General features: G+C 39.2%; 1 protein-coding gene across 4 annotated transcripts in view; it reads right to left on the bottom strand.

The window, feature by feature from the left end:
• The window catches only part of GLS (glutaminase), an 81,077-nt gene extending 64,705 nt beyond the window's left edge, over window positions 1-16,372 (bottom strand). The window contains exons 1-3 of one of the 4 annotated variants that reach the window (XM_087435503.1): window positions 15,765-16,372; window positions 1,234-1,330; window positions 717-838 (exon numbers count right to left, since the gene is read on the bottom strand). In XM_087435503.1, the coding sequence (XP_087291629.1) occupies window positions 717-838; window positions 1,234-1,330; window positions 15,765-16,165 (620 nt within the window). In that variant the 5' untranslated portion in view covers window positions 16,166-16,372. Of the gene's footprint in view, window positions 1-716; window positions 839-1,233; window positions 1,331-15,764 lie in introns of those variants that run through there. The other 3 variants (XM_087435505.1, XM_087435504.1, XM_087435506.1) reach the window with 3 other exon arrangements.
• Window positions 16,373-18,651: the final 2,279 nt, after the last annotated feature.

Genomic DNA, 18,651 nt, shown 5'->3' with positions numbered 1-18,651 from the left:
GTTTTCACTTAACTATTAGTAGTTTAAAATGCCATTTACCTCTTTGGGATCCATTACAAACATGCTATCCACTAAATTATTAAGTAATCAGACTAGCAGGAACACATTAACGAAGATAAGTAATAAAAAGATAGGCAAATATAGGAAAGTCTAAATAAATATTCTCACTCAACCAAATCAAGGCATTAATCTCCAAGCTGTCTTTAGTTTTTAAGTATTTTGAGGGAAATGAAAATAGTCAAAAGCCTGTCTGAAGAGAGGAGAGAAGCAGACAATGTAGACATATAAACCTAAGGAATACAGATTGTCTGAAGACTTCTCATTTTATGATGTCATCTAAATCACCTCGTAGAAAAGAACAGAGACCATGCTGAGAAAGCCTGCAAGACATGCAGATGAACTAGAGATCAATTTAAGCCATGACAGGACAAAGTGTGTGCTCTATTCAAACTCAACCCAACCGCCAGGTACCGTAAATTAGAAACATCCATGGCTACATTTCCTTAGAGCAGTTTCAAAGAAAGTATACTCTCAGCCCGTGTATTATAGAACCTTAACATGCACCAGTTCTTCAAACAATTGATGTTTATAAATCCCCCCTCTTTTTTTTCAGTTACACAGGAAGCACTGGCCTTCAAAGATGCTATTTTGTTTTAAGAGAAAAATCACCATATAGCATAGCAAATCACCATTAAAGGTTTGGCAGAAATTTTTACTTTTTAAAAAGATCTTTGTCTAGCATGACACCATCTGATGTTGTTTGAAGAGTTAATCTTAACATATCCATACACTCTTTCAACCTGGGATCAGACGTTCGCAATCCTGTAGATTTGAGTGCCTGTTTTTAAAAAAATAAGAGTTTGTAAATACATAGTGCAAATGATGTATATGCTTATTCCAACTACAAGTTTTTATTTCTGTATATAAAAACTTCCACCCAAGACCTGAATATGTATATGGCATTTTAGTGTTACTAAAACATTTTAGTTAACATTTTAGTGTTACTAAAGTGTTACCCACTTTCTGGACAAGTTTCTCATTGTTTCTTTCATTTTCTTTCACTGATTACCTTGAAATGAGCATGATGAAAATTTGAAAACATAATAAGAGAAACAGTGTCAGTCAGAATCGACATGTCAGATGACCTTTAAAACTACATTTCAGTATCACTATATTATTGATTCAGTATTACTGATTTTTAAAAAGTTAAGATAGAAAAATATAAAAACTTACTGTAATAAATTTATGAACAGGTATTTTCTCTTGTCCTTCCGCAATTGTATAGAACAGCAAATCTTCCAAGCTAGGTAACAGACCCTGTTTTATTTTACTACAGGAGGAAAAAGAAGACAAAATTAATCCTTGTGTGAACAAGACTTTAGCAACATCTATTATTAAATAATCATTGAACCAGACTACAGCTGAGTTGATCTACTCATCAAGACTACTGCCATAATAAATGCTGATTTACTAAAACCAAATCAGTATTACTGAAACCACACTGAAAAAAAAGGTAAAAAATTATTCATTAATGAATAGAGATATTTTTTAACCCCAGGTTTTGAAATCTTGATTACCATTTCTAGTGGTGCTAATGCCTAGCCATCTGTTATGGTGATAACTTCCTGTACGGTCTAATACAATCACCCAATACTATTTATAGAGCTCAACAAATGTTCATGTAAGAGTCAACACTTTGTTCTGTTGTTGTGGTTTTCTAATATGACTTTATTTATATATTATTCAAATAGTTAACCTGATTGTAAAATCTGGGTGAGACAGCAATTAAATACTGGACAGTAAAGACTAGCACACAAGTTCTTGAATCCTGGCTATAATACTTACTGAATCATCTTAGGTAAATTAATTAACCTTTCTGTGATTCCGTTTCCTCATCTGAGAAAGGGAGATAATAGCACCTACCTCACAGGGTTGTTGTGAGGATCAACTGACTCAATGCATTCAATACCTTAACACTGCCTGGCAGAGTAAGTACTCAATTGATGGTAGCTGTGGTTATTTCTAAAGTGATCTAGGCTTACGTATACAGATCAAATGCCATAAATCACAAAAACTGTTAGAATAAAAATTTCACCATAAAAAATACATCAAAATCTTAATTAGCTAATCAACAAGTAAAATAAGATGCTATAATTAACCAAACTTTCAAACAAGAAAGAAATTTTTTCCTAGCCAGTGAAAAGCTTTCAAGTAAACAAACTATAATGAACCTATTAAATGTCTTTTTTTGACTCTGAAACTAAAATTAACACATTTCATTATTCTGAACATCAATGACTGTCATAAGTATTACAGTAATAAAGATAACAGAACTAAGGCAGACCAGTCTCCTCCTCATCCATCACTATTTATTAAAATGGGAGAGGGAAATATATACATGTGTATATGTATATAATTATACGTGTGTATGTATAAAATATTCTGGAAAGAACTTTACCTGTGTTTCAATAAAGCAAGAGAGAAAATAAGAGAAAGGAAGGAGGGAATACTCATTTTCTTAAATTCAGAACTTAATATAGTCAATTCTGGACTAGCTATATGTTAATGGCAACTTTTATAGGAAAATTGTATACATTACTTTTGTAAAATAAACTGTCACACAGCATAAGTCTGTTTAAAATAGTGTTTTTATACTGTTAAAGAGAGCTTTTCTAGGTGTCTAAATATTTCCTGGATTACCCAAAGATTACATAATAGTTCCATACTTTAATAAGACCACATGTATTTAGGGGCTGGCCCGGTGGCATAGCAGTTAAGTTCACGTGCACTGCTTTGGTGGCCCCAGGGTTCGCCAGTTCAGATCCTGGGCATGGACCTACTCACCACTTATCAAGCCATGCTGAGGCAGGGTCCCACATAGAAGAACTAGAAGGACCTACAACTAGGATATACAACTATGTACTGAGGCTTTGGGGGAAATAAGAGGAAGACTGGCAACAGATGTTAGCTCAGGGCCAATCTTCCTCAAAATAAAAAAAAAAAAGTCTAAAAAAAATACCACATGTATGTAATTATGTCCTAATATAATTACGTCCCTAGTGGTCCATATAGTTCTACCCTAAAAGACAGAATATAGAGTTCACAGCATGTACATTTATACACGCACATATAAAATTTCTCCTAAAAGAAACACTAATGTTGGCATTAATATCATTTATACTTTTTCTCAAAGCTGTTACACCTCACCAACTTTTAGTTTTTAGAGTCAACCTTAAAATATATGAATTTCATGACAGTGTTTTTAAAAAACTAACACATAGGATTATCATAATTTAATGACGTATCCTGGAGATATAATTATTCCCTGAAACAATTTTGGCTCTTACACAATTTTTAAAAATGTATTTGGGATATTTTAATAATAAGAGCTAAAATTTATTCATCATTTATGTTCTAAATACTCTGCTAAGTGTTTTACATGCATTCGAATTTAATCCCTCCAATGATCTTATGACAGAAGGTACTATTATTATCCAAAATATAGTATGGTTCCTGGTACAGAGTAGAAGCTCAATAAATTTATCATTTGTTGAAAAAAATGAACGACCCTATCCCCATTTCACAGATAAGGAAACAGAGGCTCAAAAGGGTTAAGAAACGTCCCAAGACTGCACAGCAGCAGAGATGTATTTAGAACCCGTTTCTCTGGATCCATAGTCCAAACTATTTACCACTATAGTATACTGGCTCTCAAACTTACTAGCTAGTTATTACTTTTATAAGGTACAATTTTTCTAAGTCTTACCCTGATCTAAAACCATTGAACAGTGTTCAACAACAATGACGACTTAATATTTAAAGAAAAATTGAGCCAGCTGTCAAAAAATCAGTGGAAAATAACATACCAATTATTTACAGAAAATGATTTGTCAAATAAACTTCAGATAGTGGTAGTTTATCACTTTAAAAAACTGCAGAATAAGCTTTCTATCTATTTATCACACCAGTAAATGGTATTTGCTTTGCCTAAAAGCTATGCAAATAACATAAAATAGACACTTCTTTAGCTTATGGTACATAGTGCAAAAAAATTAAAATAACCATGTTATTATCACAGCATGCCAAAAAGGTAAATATTTACTTGCTTTTGGACAAGAGATTGATTTTTATCTAGAGAGATTTAAGTCATCTCTAAAAAATATGCCCACAAAATAAATGGTCAAAATTGATAAAAAGAAAGCACTACCTATCTCAGCATTTAAAAGCTCAGGCTCTGATCTGAGAATGAGTTTGCTTCAACAGTATGGTGAACGTACAAACGCAAAGATTCTCCTCAAACTCTGAAATAGTCAGTACTCCAGAGATCTTCCTTGATATTACTCCCCTTTCTCTCCCCAAATTTAATATGGCTTTGTGGCAATGTTTCACAATAATCTATTTTACTATTAAAATTTAAAAGCTAAAAAAACTATAGTTTTCAGTAACTAAATATTAACTAGGAAATCCTTGAGAAGTATTTAAGTCTTAATGACAAAAAAATAAGATTATAGCAGGCTTTCAAATTGTAACATCAACAATTATTGATAAACTCAAATAAGCCCTCTAGATTCCCCAGGGAAAAACATAAAATGGTTATGACACTCAGCAACTAAAACAGGACGTACATAGAAGATTAGCAAATTCAAAGAAAAATCCTTGTTGCATACCTTTTCATTCCTTCCCTTTTATTCTACCTCATTTCCTTTCTTTTTTTTTTTTTTTTTTTTTTTTTAAAGATTTTATTTATTTATTTTTCCCCCGAAGCCCCAGTACATAGTTGTCTGTCATAGCTGCACATCCTTCTAGTTGCTGTATGTGGGACGCGGCCTCAGCATGGCTGGAGGAGTGGTGCCTCGGTGCGCACCCGGGATCCGAACCCGGGCCGCCGGCAGCGGAGCGCACGCACTTAACCGCTAAGCCACGGGGCCGGCCCCCTCATTTCCTTTCTAATTTCTGCCTTTAAGATCTTTTCACCATTATTTTGTTCCTTCTTTTACCCATTCCTTCCCCTACTTTACCCTCATAAAATACTTGCCTAAAAAATAAAAATGCTTTCTTTAAAAAAATGAAAAAGAAAAATCCCACGTAGTTAACTGGCATCTAAAATATGTACAGCATTATGTTAGCCATTGCTTACAGTCTAAGAGGGAAAGAGAAGATGTACATAACAAGGACTTACAAGAAACGAACTATGGGATCCAATCACTGAAAAATTACTTCACTGCGGACCAACAGGGTAAAGCTTTTCTAGAGGAGGTGGAACTTGAGCTGGATTTGAAAGATGGGTAGGAGCTGGAAACACGGCAACAGAAAGCAATTTCCAGCAAAGGAAACAAAACCACCAAAGCCATGAAGGTAAGCATTCACTGGGTGTTTACAAAGAACAGCAAACAGCCGGAGCACAGAATATATGAATTAAGGTGCCTGTTTCTACCTATGAGCTGTTAAAATACCTAATTTTCAGAGTTGAGAGAGATCTATATAAATCAACCAATAAAATCAGGAGACCATCCCCGAAAATTTACATATAGAGTTTAAATTCAGGGCCAACCCCTGCAACATGAAAAGAGGCACTCTCTTTATTTATTTTACTGATCAACTAGTTTCCCAATACCAAAGGACAATTAAAACTCCTCAGTCTGGTATTCAGTTCTCTATAATCTGGCTCTGTACAATCTATGTCTAATTTATCACTTATAATTCACCAATGTAATTGACTAGACTCACTGACCTGTAAATAAGTCCTGCTATCGCACTTTTATTTTTTACCTATATATGCCTTCTGTCTATAACCTTTCTCTTCCTAAACCTTTAAGAGATCAATAATCATTCCCATCATTTCAAAGCGTTTTCCCCAACCAGATTCGCTATACTCTTTTAGCATGCGCTGGCTGCATCACTAAGTTTTTTACTTTTCTTATACAGCCTATTATGTGCCAAGCATGGGGATATAAAGATGAATAAAGTAAGGCTGCCATCTAGAAGGAGAGCCAAGACTACAGCAATGCGGCAAGTACTATGATAGTAGTGTAAGAAAACTATTAGGAAGTACAAAATAACATTCAATTTTGCCTTGATGGGTGGGAGAAATCAAGAAAATTTATAATTTGTAATTAGGAGCAATACTGCAAACTCACCTTCATCAGTCCAAAATTTTGTAAATGAAAAAACCTCTACTATCAAATGAAAGGATGAAAATGAAAAGCAACTCTTTAATAAGAACTGCAAAATGAGAAAAGGAAAAAAAATATCTGGAGTTGTTTTTAAATCAGTTTATCATTTTGAATTCAGAGGGATCTGACTGATAGTAAGTGTCCATCAACACCAGCAAATGAGCAGATTAAACCTGTGAGGTTGAAAGTTGAATTGATGGTGGCTGACCACATACCATTATAAGTCGGACAAACAGATAAAATCTGCTTATCCTCCAAGTCATTTTGCCCCAAGGCTAATTATTGGTGGAATTTAAAAATAAAATCTTATGTCTTTTAAGGATTTACTGTTAAAAAAGGACTTTCTGTTGTTTTATCTTAAAACCCCATTCCCTAAAGCAAAGTGGGCAAACTGTCCCCAATTTACAGATAAGGACAGAGTCTCAAAGTCAAGCAACATGTCCAATGTCACACAATGCTTGAGTGGTTGGACTAGAATTAGTCCTAGAAAGCTGGTCCTTAATTCCTAGTCCCAGACTCTTCCTGCTATGCCATACCAACTGTGCTCAGTTGCTGGCACTCCATTTTAGGAGGAATACCTGGAGTTCATTCAGAATAATGAAAGATGAGACTCCTTACACATTGAAGACTTTCTAGCCAAAATGCTAATAGGGGAATTACTTATGTTAGATGACTAAATTGTTGTTCTGCCTGGTTAAAACGGCATCCTGTACAAAGCGAGGATGAGATTATATTAAATTAGGGCTGCTGTTTTGATTGGGCTGTACTGAAATTTATTCAAGAGCAAGCCAGAGCAAGAAGCACAAAAGCCACCTTTACATGAGGAAGTAGCCAGGCTGTGCACATCAGCTGAGGGCAATGTGTCCATGTGCATAGCTTCAGAAGTCTAAGCTAAGGGGGCGGTCTGCCTGTCTGCAACGGGAAGATGAGGATCTGGGCAGATCAAGTTCCTAACGTGGAAGTCTGTTAGTCCTCCCAACACGTACTCCTTCAGTCAAGTATCCTTAATAAATCATTCTAGTTGTAAAAGTATAGATATTATATGAATTCTATCACTGCAATCTACCACACTAGAGATGACTTCTTTGAAATAACTAAAATATATATAGGTAGATGTCAATCAAAGGCAAACTTCAGCTACACATAAGAAAAAACAAAACAGCTCAGGAAATGGAACGGGCTGCCTTCTAGAGGACTGACTCTCTTGTTAAGGAAGTATTCAAGCAGAGATGAATAACAACCTGTAGGGAATATAACAGAAGAGAAAAAAGAAACATCAGCTGGGGAGATGGGTTTTTAAGGTCTCTTCCAATCCTAAACCTAAAAAAGCAATCAATTCAATAAAGTATTTTATTAATCTGCTAATGTTAGATGAAAAAACAAAATAAGTCCTAATATGTATGAACTTGGTTAGGTCATTTAATATCTGTGGCCAGTTTATAAAATATGTAAAATGAGGTGGAATTGGATGCCTTTAAAGTCACGTCCAACTCTAATTCTCAGTTTTTGAGTTGCTAAAATAGATGTCTTCCTAAATTCCTATAATAAAGACCATGAACTTCACTCACTCAGGACCTCTGTATACATAAAGGACCTATGTACACACATTTTACACATAAAGCTTAATTATCTGGGTTCTTTAAAAAAGTAAGAGTACTTTACACGACCGAACTGTACACTTAAAAATGGTTAAAATAGTAAATTTTGTGTATGTGTATTTTACCACAGTTTTTTTTTAAAGCTAAGGGAAATTGGGTAAGGAAAGTGAGAGTGAGAGAAAATAGCTAAAGTGGAAACATGGAGGATAGGAACAAGATGTAGCAACTGATAAAAGATACAAAAACTCACCAACAAACTTATTCAAAGCAGAACCAATCAGCGATATTTACAGAACACCTTACACAATTAAATATAGTTTAGTGCAGGGGCCACTAACAGCAAACTGTAGCAGGGGACATCTATTTTTGTAAATAAAGTTTTACTGCAAGACAGCCATGTCTATTCATTTATGCATTGTCTATGGTTGCTTTGCTACAACAGGTGAAGAGTTTAACAGAGACCAGATAGCCTGTGAAGCCAAAAATATGTACTACTTGACTCTTCAGAGAAAAGGTCTGCCAACACTCGCCTTAGAGTATCAGTGTATTTTAAGCATGGTATAGAAATGTTCCTTTGTAGTAAACATAAGTTGAACAAAAAATGTTAAACTCTATTCATTATAGTGTTTTAATATGGCAGAAAAATATGTAATATTTTCTAAGGAGACTTACACCAAGAATAGAAATAAAAAAGTTTGGTGTTTGAGGATAATAGTGAATACAATCGGATAATGCTGATAAACAGAAGCTGTACATGTCCATTCATAATCTTTTTTTGTAACTTTTTTCAATGTAATGATACTTACTGTTACACGTACCAGAAATAGGGTATTAGGATAGCAGACTAGGACAGCGGAGTAGAGATTTACAAGTTTACAATTTAACAGATGTGGTTCCTGATTATAGAAATCATAATGGGAAATCTTAAAAGCAACTATAAAGAAGCAGGAAAAACAATGTCCATTCTGACAACTGCTAATATCATTTCAGCTTATTTCCTTCTATTACTTTTTCTAAGCATTTTTTAAAAGCCTGAGATCACTTGAGATCATATTACACAGAAAATTTTGCATCCTAACTTTTGGCTTAACATTATATTTTCTTCTATCCCTAAAAAGTATCTGTATACATCTTAAAATGACTGAATAAGAGACTCTTAAATGAATATACCATAATTTACTTAACCATTCCACTAACGCTGAACACAAGTTTTTCCCCACTTTTCTTTAATATGCATAATTCTGTGCCAAAAAGATTAGTGAATAAATCTTTCTACACCTCAGTTTATTTTGTTAGCCTAGATTCCTAAAAAGGTATGAATATATTTAAAGTTCTTCATACAGTTTAAAAACTGTTCTTCAGGGGGCTGGCCAGGTGGAGCAAGCAGTTACGTGCGCGCTCTACTGCGGCGGCCCGGGGTTCGCCGGTTCCGCTCCCAGGCGCGCACCGATGCACTGCTTGTTAAGCCATGCTGTGGCGGTGTCCCATATAAAGTAGTAGAGGATGGGCACGCATGTTGGCCCAGGGCTAGTCTTCCTCACAAAAAAACAAAACAAAACTGTTCTTCAGAAAGTCTGTACTCTTTAATAACTTCTACCAAGAATCTAAGGAAGTGCCCGTGTCACTCAAAATATCCTCATCAAATGACAATTTTAAAATATTCTTTAGAGGCCAGTACCAGAAATTAGTAGGCAAAAAAATATATTTCTAAATCCTGAAAGCTATCAACTTTTTGTTCATTATGCAATATCAATAGTTCTATGATTTAAAATTAGTGCTTTCACTATAAACATTTCTTTAGAGATCAGTAAGCAATGTTACATACCAACCAGAGAATACTTCCCAAAGGAAGCCAAGACACAGTAACATTTTGCTTCTACTACACTGTAGCCGGTCAGAAAAATCACCAAGTGCAGTAATCAGTCATATGCACCGTGTTTCATAACCAAAGCAATTTTATTATCTGAGTAGGTTCCAGAACAAAATCATAGTAACTGGAAAGCTATTTACCTCACTTAGAGATATCAATAATTAGCAACCATTTTTATAAATTTATCTGTTCACTCAGCTTTACGCAGTCCTCTTACTAGCAAATAACTTAAAAGGTGAAAAGGCACAGACAGGCAACTCCTTGGTTTATATAGGAGTTAAAGATTGAGCACCTTAAAGAATGCAAATCCTACAATTAGACTTTCAGTTTCTACAGCCATAATTTTTCTTCACCTCAGCATCACAAGAAGGAAGTAGAACAGCTTTTTACTGATTTCAAATAATGTTTTAAAACTCGAAGAAACCCACAAATATCTTCAACAAATTTCTCTTCCAAGTGACATTTATCTTTTTCAGACTAAAACAGTGCCCCCCCCCCCCACCATTACTTTTCCCTACATACCCTTCACAGAAAAGACTGAATTCTATTTGGTAGTCATTTCCTGAGCTAGTTGATTCTGAGGTAGGCAAACTTCTTCATAAAACAGTAAAGCCCAAAAACAAGAAGCTAAACCTCGAGGAGACTAAACTTCAGGATCTTATTCATGCTCTTTCAGCGAATTTCATTTAAATATTAATTAGTAGCATGCAGTGTGTTAATTACAGATCTTGTACAGATGTATCAATGGCTAAATAGATGAGCATAGTTTAATGTAAACATCAGGCAGCCAAAAAATGTTATGATGTATGTTATGACTTCCCATTAAAACAAAACTAAAACTCACTGATAACCGTTTCCTAGAAATTTTTTTTTTTGTGAGGACGATTAGCCCTCAGCTAACATCTGTTGCCAATACTCCTCTTTTTGCTGAGGAAGATTGGCCCTGGGCTAACATCCACACCCATCTTCCTCTACTCTACATGGGATGCCCCCACAGCATGGCCTGACAAGCGGTGCATTGGTCCCAGCCCAGGATCCGAACCCATGACCCCAGGGCTGCCGAAGCGGAGCGCACAAACTTGACTGCTATGCCACCTGGCTGGCCCCCCAAAATTTTTGATATCGAGGAAATCACAAATAAAATGACTGCAGGGTTCAATGAGAAGCCCCCCAAAAATTAAATATACTCTTAATCTTGATTTTAGTTCAAGTGAATTGTAAAATTGTTCACTTTTACAAATTAAAAGCAAATGTATTATTAAGGGATCATAATAGAATTTGTCACCTATTTCAATAAGGTTCTGTCTTTCAAGTCCAAAATACATTATCTTTATCTGCCAAATACTGTCTCAACTTCATTATCACTAGTCTTTTATAGACCTAGCTGAAAAGCCTATGTATTTAATCTTACTTTGAAATTCAGTTCTCACAGCATACAATGTAATGCTTCTTTGCCCCTCACCTGCCAATTATTAAGAACAAATATGAACTACCAAAACAAAGGCATATTATCTGAAGCTAACTGAAATCATTTTTGCTTGCACTTTCATTTTAATATATTTTTAATTATGCTTATTTAACTAAAAATATATTTTAAAAATACATGACTTCGTGTAGATGAGCAAACATAGAATTACTGCATCATAAGTATGCAGTTTTTAACAGATACTACCAAAATGCCCTCCAAAATAGCTGAACTAATTTATACTTCTGCTAGCAATGTAAGAGTGCCTATTTCCCACACCCTTTGCATCACTTGATTTAACCTAACATCTGCCAATCTGATAGAGTAAAAATGATCTCATTGTTGTGTTAAGGGAATACTTTCAATATTGTACCCTGTATGAATTACCTATTTTCTAAAGAGCATACACGTGCTGATATTTTCCCAGCCTAGTCCTTCTCTGTTATATCTCTTTTCCTTTCTAATTAAACAATAAAAGACCCAAACAAAAAATAACTTTAAAATGCCCTCTCTTCCCCACCTGCCAACCCTTCCCAGGGACCCTTCACTAAGACAGGATATATATTTCTGGGCTTTACAGAAATGAAGCATGGTATGCTTGAGAGAGAAGAGAGTGTAATAAAAATGCCCATGTTGGGCAAGCTTTGGCATAAAGGTTAATCAAGAATCTTGAGCGCTACAGCATGGTTTGAGACTTTGATACAACGCTCATTTCAGTTCGTATTGGTTTTCTGGAAGAAGAGTGATACTTTGAAATTAAAATTCTATAATTAATCTCAAAACAGTATGCAAAATAGATTGAAATGAAACAAAAGAATGGATATGAAGGTACAGATTTCAAATTTAAGCCATCAGATATGTGGAGACAAATGTGAGAACACAACTTGGATGAGAGATGTGTATTACCTACACAAAGATGAGAGAAGGGATATGCTGTCGAGAAGGCAAACAAGTGGGAAAGAAGCAAAGACCTCAGCCTCAGGGTTCACCTAGTGAACAAACCAAAAACAGCCAGGAAAGCAGAGCAAACAATTTGCAAAATGAAGGGAACCAAGCAAAGTGGTTTTCAAAATAATGGAATGACAGTAACAAAATTAAATAAGTGCAATGCAGGGAAAACTGAGCAAAGACCATTACATTTTTCCACAAGATATTTAAGACAGTAGTAAAATCTTAACCTAAACCAGGAACCTAAACCAGAATTCAAGTTGGCTGAAGGAGATGGCATAGCCTATGATGACACCAGTTCAAAGAATTTGGCTATGGAACAAAGGTAAGTAGATAACTTGTTTATATCCCACTTCCTTCCAGAACATAATATGGTAGGGTTAATAAAACATAAAGTCCGACAAAGGAAAGGAGGAAAAGCAAATATCCCAGCCATGTGAACTAATAAAACTGCTATAGTTAAGTATTAAATTCACTCTGAGCTTACTGGTAAGCAGGACGAAAAGGTAAACAGTGCAAACCACATACAGTCATGCATCTCTTAAAGATGGGGATACATTCTGAGAAATTCAATGTCAGTCAATTTCGTCATTGTGCGAACATCATAGAATGTACCTACACAAACCTAGATGGTATAGCCTACTACACACCTAGGTTATATGGTACTAATTTTATGGGACCACTGTCATATATGCGGTCCATCATTGACGGAAACATCATTACGCAGCACATGATTGTAGTTTCATATAAGAAGTACAACTATTTCTCAAGAGAAATTTTTTCTGGATACAAAAAAACAAAACCAAATTTCTCATGTGCGAGCCTAAAATTCAAAGGCCAATGTCCTTGTCAGGTTGACAATAAATGAAGCAATTTTATTCTTATTGTATAAACAGTTATGTAGTATTTAACATATGCCAAATATTTTCCTAAGCCTTTTACAAAATGTTAGCTCATTGAATTTTCATGTGGCCATTTCATTTAATTATCCTCTATAAAACCAGGCAGGGTCCTGAATGCTGGCATTCCAGGTGGCTTGCTGACTGAGGGATGACCTATGCTTTGGAAGCTGAGCATTAGAAAGGATAACAGGATCAATGGGAAGCTTACCTCCTAGAATAAGAGAAATGTTTATCACATAAAGGCAAAACGGAAAGAGCCAAAGGAGGAAAGCTACATTTGGAAACCAAATCATTCAGGAAATGGAATCTTTAACCAGATTAAAATTTTTTTTCAATCTTCAGGCCAGTGCTCTTCACTTTATATGTAAATTGGAGATAGCTGGGGTTCACTCCTGATAACCTTGACTGAAAGCTCTCAGGATTATCATGTACTTGGATTGCTCCTGAACCAATCTAGTTATTACTTCAAATTTTGGGGGCAAAAAAATAAACTCCTTTGAAGTAAGGTTAACAAGGTTATCTTATTGGCAATTCAAACTCCCACGGCATCTAAGCAAATATTCTTTTTTTTTTTGTGAGGAAGATCAGCCCTGAGCTAACATCCACCCTAATCCTCCTCTTTTTTGCTGAGGAAGACCGGCTCTGCGCTAACATCTATTGCCAATCCTCCTCCTTTCCCCCCCCCGCCCCAAAACCCCAGTAGATAGTTGTGTCATAGTTGCACATCCTTCTAGTTGCTGTATGTGGGACGCGGCCTCAGCATGGCCGGAGAAGCGGTGCGTCGGTGCGCGCCCGGGGTCCGAACCCGGGCCACCAGTAGCGGAGCGCGCGCACTTAACCACTAAGCCATGGGGCCGGCCCTGAGCAAATATTCTTGAAGGATTCCCTCCTTAGACTGGTTTTCTTTGGGGACTAGCGGGGACAGGACAGGACCTTTTTTACAGAGGGTTGTCAATAAGTATTAGCCAAAAGAGTGTTTCAAAGTTATTGCTTAGAATAGATGTTAGCTTAGAGCCGGTCTTCCTCAGCAAAATGAGGAGGATTAGCATGGATGTTAGCTCAGGGCTGATCTTCCTCACAAAAAAATAAATAAATCAAAGTTATTGCTTAGAGATGATTTCTTATTTAGAAGGCAATGAAGCTAGAAGCTTCTGGGAAACATGTAAATCACAAAAGGAGCTCAATTTCCTATCTGACAAAGGGGAGAAAAAGAGAGGCACAAGAGAGACAGACTGGAAGATATATTTTCACTAGAAAAAAAGCAGTTCCCATCCTATAACCTTTAAGGACTTTTAAATGCTAATAATTGCATTTTGCAATTCTGTAACTCTGGGCACATGTATTTAAAGTAGTTACATGTCTGGTAAACCGGATATTAGGTAAAACTGAGTATCAAATAAGATTAAGCATACACATTCCAGTCCCTAAAAACATTAGAGAGGCAGAAATTTAACAAAGGTTCAGCTTTTTAGAATTTGAAAGGATTTGAGTCATCTAACCAAAGATGTTAAATGACCTGCCCATGGTCATAAGGCTACTTTGAAGCACAAAACCATTATCACAGAATACCACAAATTCTGCCCATCACCAAGTGATGTTTTTTTTTAATAAAATTTTTCAGTCTGGGAAAACAATTTTAGTTTGGAATGTTTTAAGAAAGTGCCAACTTCAATTACAGGAAATGTTAAGCAGGCCCGAGATTGAAAGTTTAGGAATCACACGTCCAGTCTGACTTAAGGTACTTTGAAGCTGGAAATAGTAACATAAGTAAAAGAGAGGCAAAACAGGTCACATAATGTCAGCACAAAGCCAGAAAAATAGGGTATAAAGAAAGCAGACAGGTAAATTGTTACCCACATTGGGAAAACAAAGTTTGTGTCCATTTATATTACACAAAATATCCAGGAAACTGCTTCACATACTATGTAAGAAAAACCAATTTTAAGATTAAACTACTGTACGGTATAGACGAACTAACATCCTACCAAAACTTAAGTTACAAAAGCTACTTTACACGGATTTTTCACTGAGTTAGTTTTACCCGTCACATTTCATCTTGGCTATTTTGACTTTTATTTTCAAAAATGCGCCCATTTCACGGAAGACATCAGACAGGCCAAAGCTGGTCCCCAGCGCAAACAGGTGGTCTGTACCGCGTGCCCCATCTTCTCGGCCACATGACCCTTTTCCTCATCTCGTTTCGGAAAGAGTATTTCCGGTGCCCCAGATGGCTCTCCACACGCCAGAAGAAGCCACTCGAGAAACATTAAGAATACTGGGCAACGTTAGGCTTCAAAAGAGATGGTGGGAGAGATGGAAGGAGGGCAGGCAGAGAGGGCACTCGGGCCTGGAAAAGCGACCAGTCAGGGAGGCAGAAGCTGTGCTCAACGCCCGACTCCTAAATGTCACTCGGCGGCGACGTTCGTGTGGCATCAGCCACCAAGGGCTGGGCGGGCGCCAAGCGCTGCAGCCAAGAGCCGGGCGCGCAGCAGGCGGCGCGGGCCCGGCAGCCGCAGCTCCAGGGCGGGGGGCGGGGGACCAGACTGGCCCCTCCGGCCCCTCGGCGGCCCCCCTCGGGCGGCCCGCGCCGGGAGCGGCGAAGGGAAGTGTGGGCCGAGCCGAGGGGCGCGGGCGGGGAAGGCGCGGGCGGGGCCGGGCCTAATCACATGGCGCAGACGGCGCAGGCCGCCCGGCATCTCTTTCTTTCTCTTTCTCGAACCTCCGCTCCCATCCCGCCCCCCCGCAGGCCCCTCCCGAGCCCGGGCCCCACGCGGGACGAGGCCTCCTCCGTCTCGCGGAGACACTCACTTTTCGCCCGAGGCCACCAGTTCCTTGCCCTCGCTGTTGCCGAGCGCGTCCGTCTCCCCGGGGCCGTCCTTGGGGCCAGGCGCCGGCGGGGCCGCGGGCGGAGACGCCCCGGGCTGCTGCTGCTGCTGCAGCGGCGGCGTGCCCCCCTTGCCCAGCTCCTGCAGAATCTCCGAGGGGGAGCTGGACAGGCCCCGCGCGAGGGGCCCCGCTGGCCGGCCGCCCCCGCCCCACCACGGGTAGAGCCGCGCGGCGGCCGCCGGGCCCGCGGCCGCGCGTCCCCCGCCCCGGGGGCGCCGGCTCAAGGTGGCCAAGGGCTGCGCCCGCCGCAGAGCGGCGCAGGCGGCGGCAGGCGACCGCAGGAGCAGGTCCCGCAGCATCGCGGAGCCTCGCAGCCGCATCATGCCGCCGGGTCTGTCAGCGCCCGCTGCACAGGGGAGGATGCTCGGGGCGTGGGCGGCCGCTCTCCTCCGGGAACGCGGTCTCCCGCAGGACGACGAGAGAGCAAAAAGAGAACAGGGGCAGCGACGTGGGTGTGGTTCCGCTCCCGCACCCGCAGCCGCCGCTGCTCCGGAGCTGTCCGCGGCCGCTCCTCCCCTCACCGCTGAGGGCTCCGCACTGAGGCTGAAGCGCGGGGGAGGGCCGGAGACATTCCCCGCTCACCCTCCCGGAGGCGGGAGGAGGCCGGCGGCCTGCCCCCTTCACCTGCTCCGATTGGCTCAGCTCTTCGACCCCTCTTCTGATTGGTGACTGCAGCAGTCAAATTTCTCTCGGCGCGGGGTGCGCGAAGAGTTGGGCGGGGCACCGGCGGGGGGCGGGGAGAGGAATCAAACTGACGTGTGAGGCAGGGGAGGCAGGCCCGGCTCCTGAGTAGCCCTTTCCCTCTCGCTTAGCCGGCTCCAAGCTGCCCTAGTTGGGGCTGGGGTCTCGGAGTCTCGTCATTTATGAAGCAGATGGACTCTGGGACTCTGGGGCCTAGAACTATTGGGGAGACTGATGAGCAAGAGCCCCTACAGCCGAGGGGGCGGCGGTCACTGGGGTTGGCCGGAGCTGGCGTCCGGCCGGGCCGTCGGAGCTTGGCTGGTCCAAGCTTGCAGCTGGCCCTGGGGTATCGGGTAAGGGCGTGTGGCGACGCGTCTGAGGGCCGCGGTCCCGAGAAGGCTGCCCCAGACGAGCCTCGGCCCTCTCCCAAAGGTTACATTTACTTGAAACTTTCCATGGTTGGCGACTACCCAGATGTGAAGTGTTTTGGAAAAAATGAGCAAAATCCTTTCAGCTATGCGACTTAGCCATTTGGAGGGTTGGAGTTCTAGGAGAGGGCGGGGGGTGGGGGGAGGAATTCCAGAATACGATTGCTTTCCTTTTTAAAAATTATTTTTTAAAATTTACACCAATGTCTCAAGAACATTTTTTGAACAGCAATGATTCCCTTAACCCTAGTTTGCCTGAGAGCAAAATTGTACATACTTTTCTCTTTTAAAAGCTGCTTCACCATTTTAAAATAGAAGCATCCTAATACTGGTTCTCTGAATCGTTTCAGCCTAGTGTATCCATTTATCCTTTTGGACCGGTAGAAAAAGAGCCAAGGATCTGAAAACTGAGTTTTTCTCTGAGCCTGCGTATCCACTCCACTCCGCACCAAAAATGTTTTTAGACGATTTCTTGAAACAATTAGGTTTAAAACGCATAAATCCACAAAGCTTAACAGGATGATTTTTATGAAACAGGAAGGGTGTATGTCAGGTGCATCGTTGACTGATCACTACATTTAGTAGTCTAGTGAATTTTAAAATATTGCACTAGATTAATGATAGGCTGTACCTACAGGTTATGTGATCTTTGGCATGTAACAGTCTTGCTGTGTTTAAGTTTTTTCTATCTGCTCCTTAACTGGAAGAACATGGCAAAAGCTATCATGTGTAAAGCACTTAACCCCTTTAAAAAAAAAGTTAACACAATTGCAAATTATTTAGAGGGCTTTTATTACTACTTGATGTTACCTTTCACTAAAATTTGATAAGAGTCAAAGTCATAATATATTCACAAGAGGAACATCAAGTTTTGGAGGAAAGGTAACATACTACAGCTTCCTAACCCATCCAGTCTGACTTATCAATGACATAAACCTGAGTATTGTCCAATCTCTTGTACAGATATAACTATCTGGAGATATAACCAGTTATCACTTTTGACTGCCTGCCTCCTTTCTCTCAACCACATCCAAGCTATTGACAAATCCAGTTATTATTTTCCTCCTGGTTTTTCTCTTAGTCTCTCTAATTTTCCTATGAAAATTCTTTCCAATGTTTAAAGGATTAAATCAAATATGGAAAGCAAACTTAGTAATGGATTATTTTCTAGAGTTTCTATTTTCAGGGATGAGCTGGTAAGAATGGACAGATGTTACTCCTAATATTTAGAAGAAAGAGTCCACTGAAATTTAACCCCTTCTTTGAGAAGACCAGTGAACATGTTATAGACAGCAAATTGAAACTACCATAAATACAATAAAAATGTGACTCATTAATACTGTCATTTGATTCTTCATCTTATATAATTTTTCAAGTCTTGAGTGATGTTTTTAAATCAAATACAACTTTAGAACCATGAATTGGAGTTAATTACTATTTCCCTTAGGTTAATTATTTATCTATTAAATCATATCATCATATAAAACAAAATCTGTCTCTATAAAAACATTTTATGCACATACAATAGTCCACCAAAACCTCTAAAAACAGAAAACTTCTCTCCAGATGAACGTGCGGCTGGGTTGTCAGAGCTCCTCTTAGACTTCCTGTTTGCTCCCAGGTACGTGCAGCTGTCCTGCAATGGGTTGTGTTCCCGTAGCCATTGAGAAGGTGATCAACCATGGAAAGGGAAAATTGGA

Source organism: Ceratotherium simum, chromosome 9 (assembly GCF_057802395.1).
Source record: "Ceratotherium simum simum isolate JZ-2026a chromosome 9, ASM5780239v1, whole genome shotgun sequence".
NCBI classification, from domain to species: domain Eukaryota; kingdom Metazoa; phylum Chordata; class Mammalia; order Perissodactyla; family Rhinocerotidae; genus Ceratotherium; species Ceratotherium simum.
This window is presented reverse-complemented; position numbering and strand designations above follow the sequence as displayed.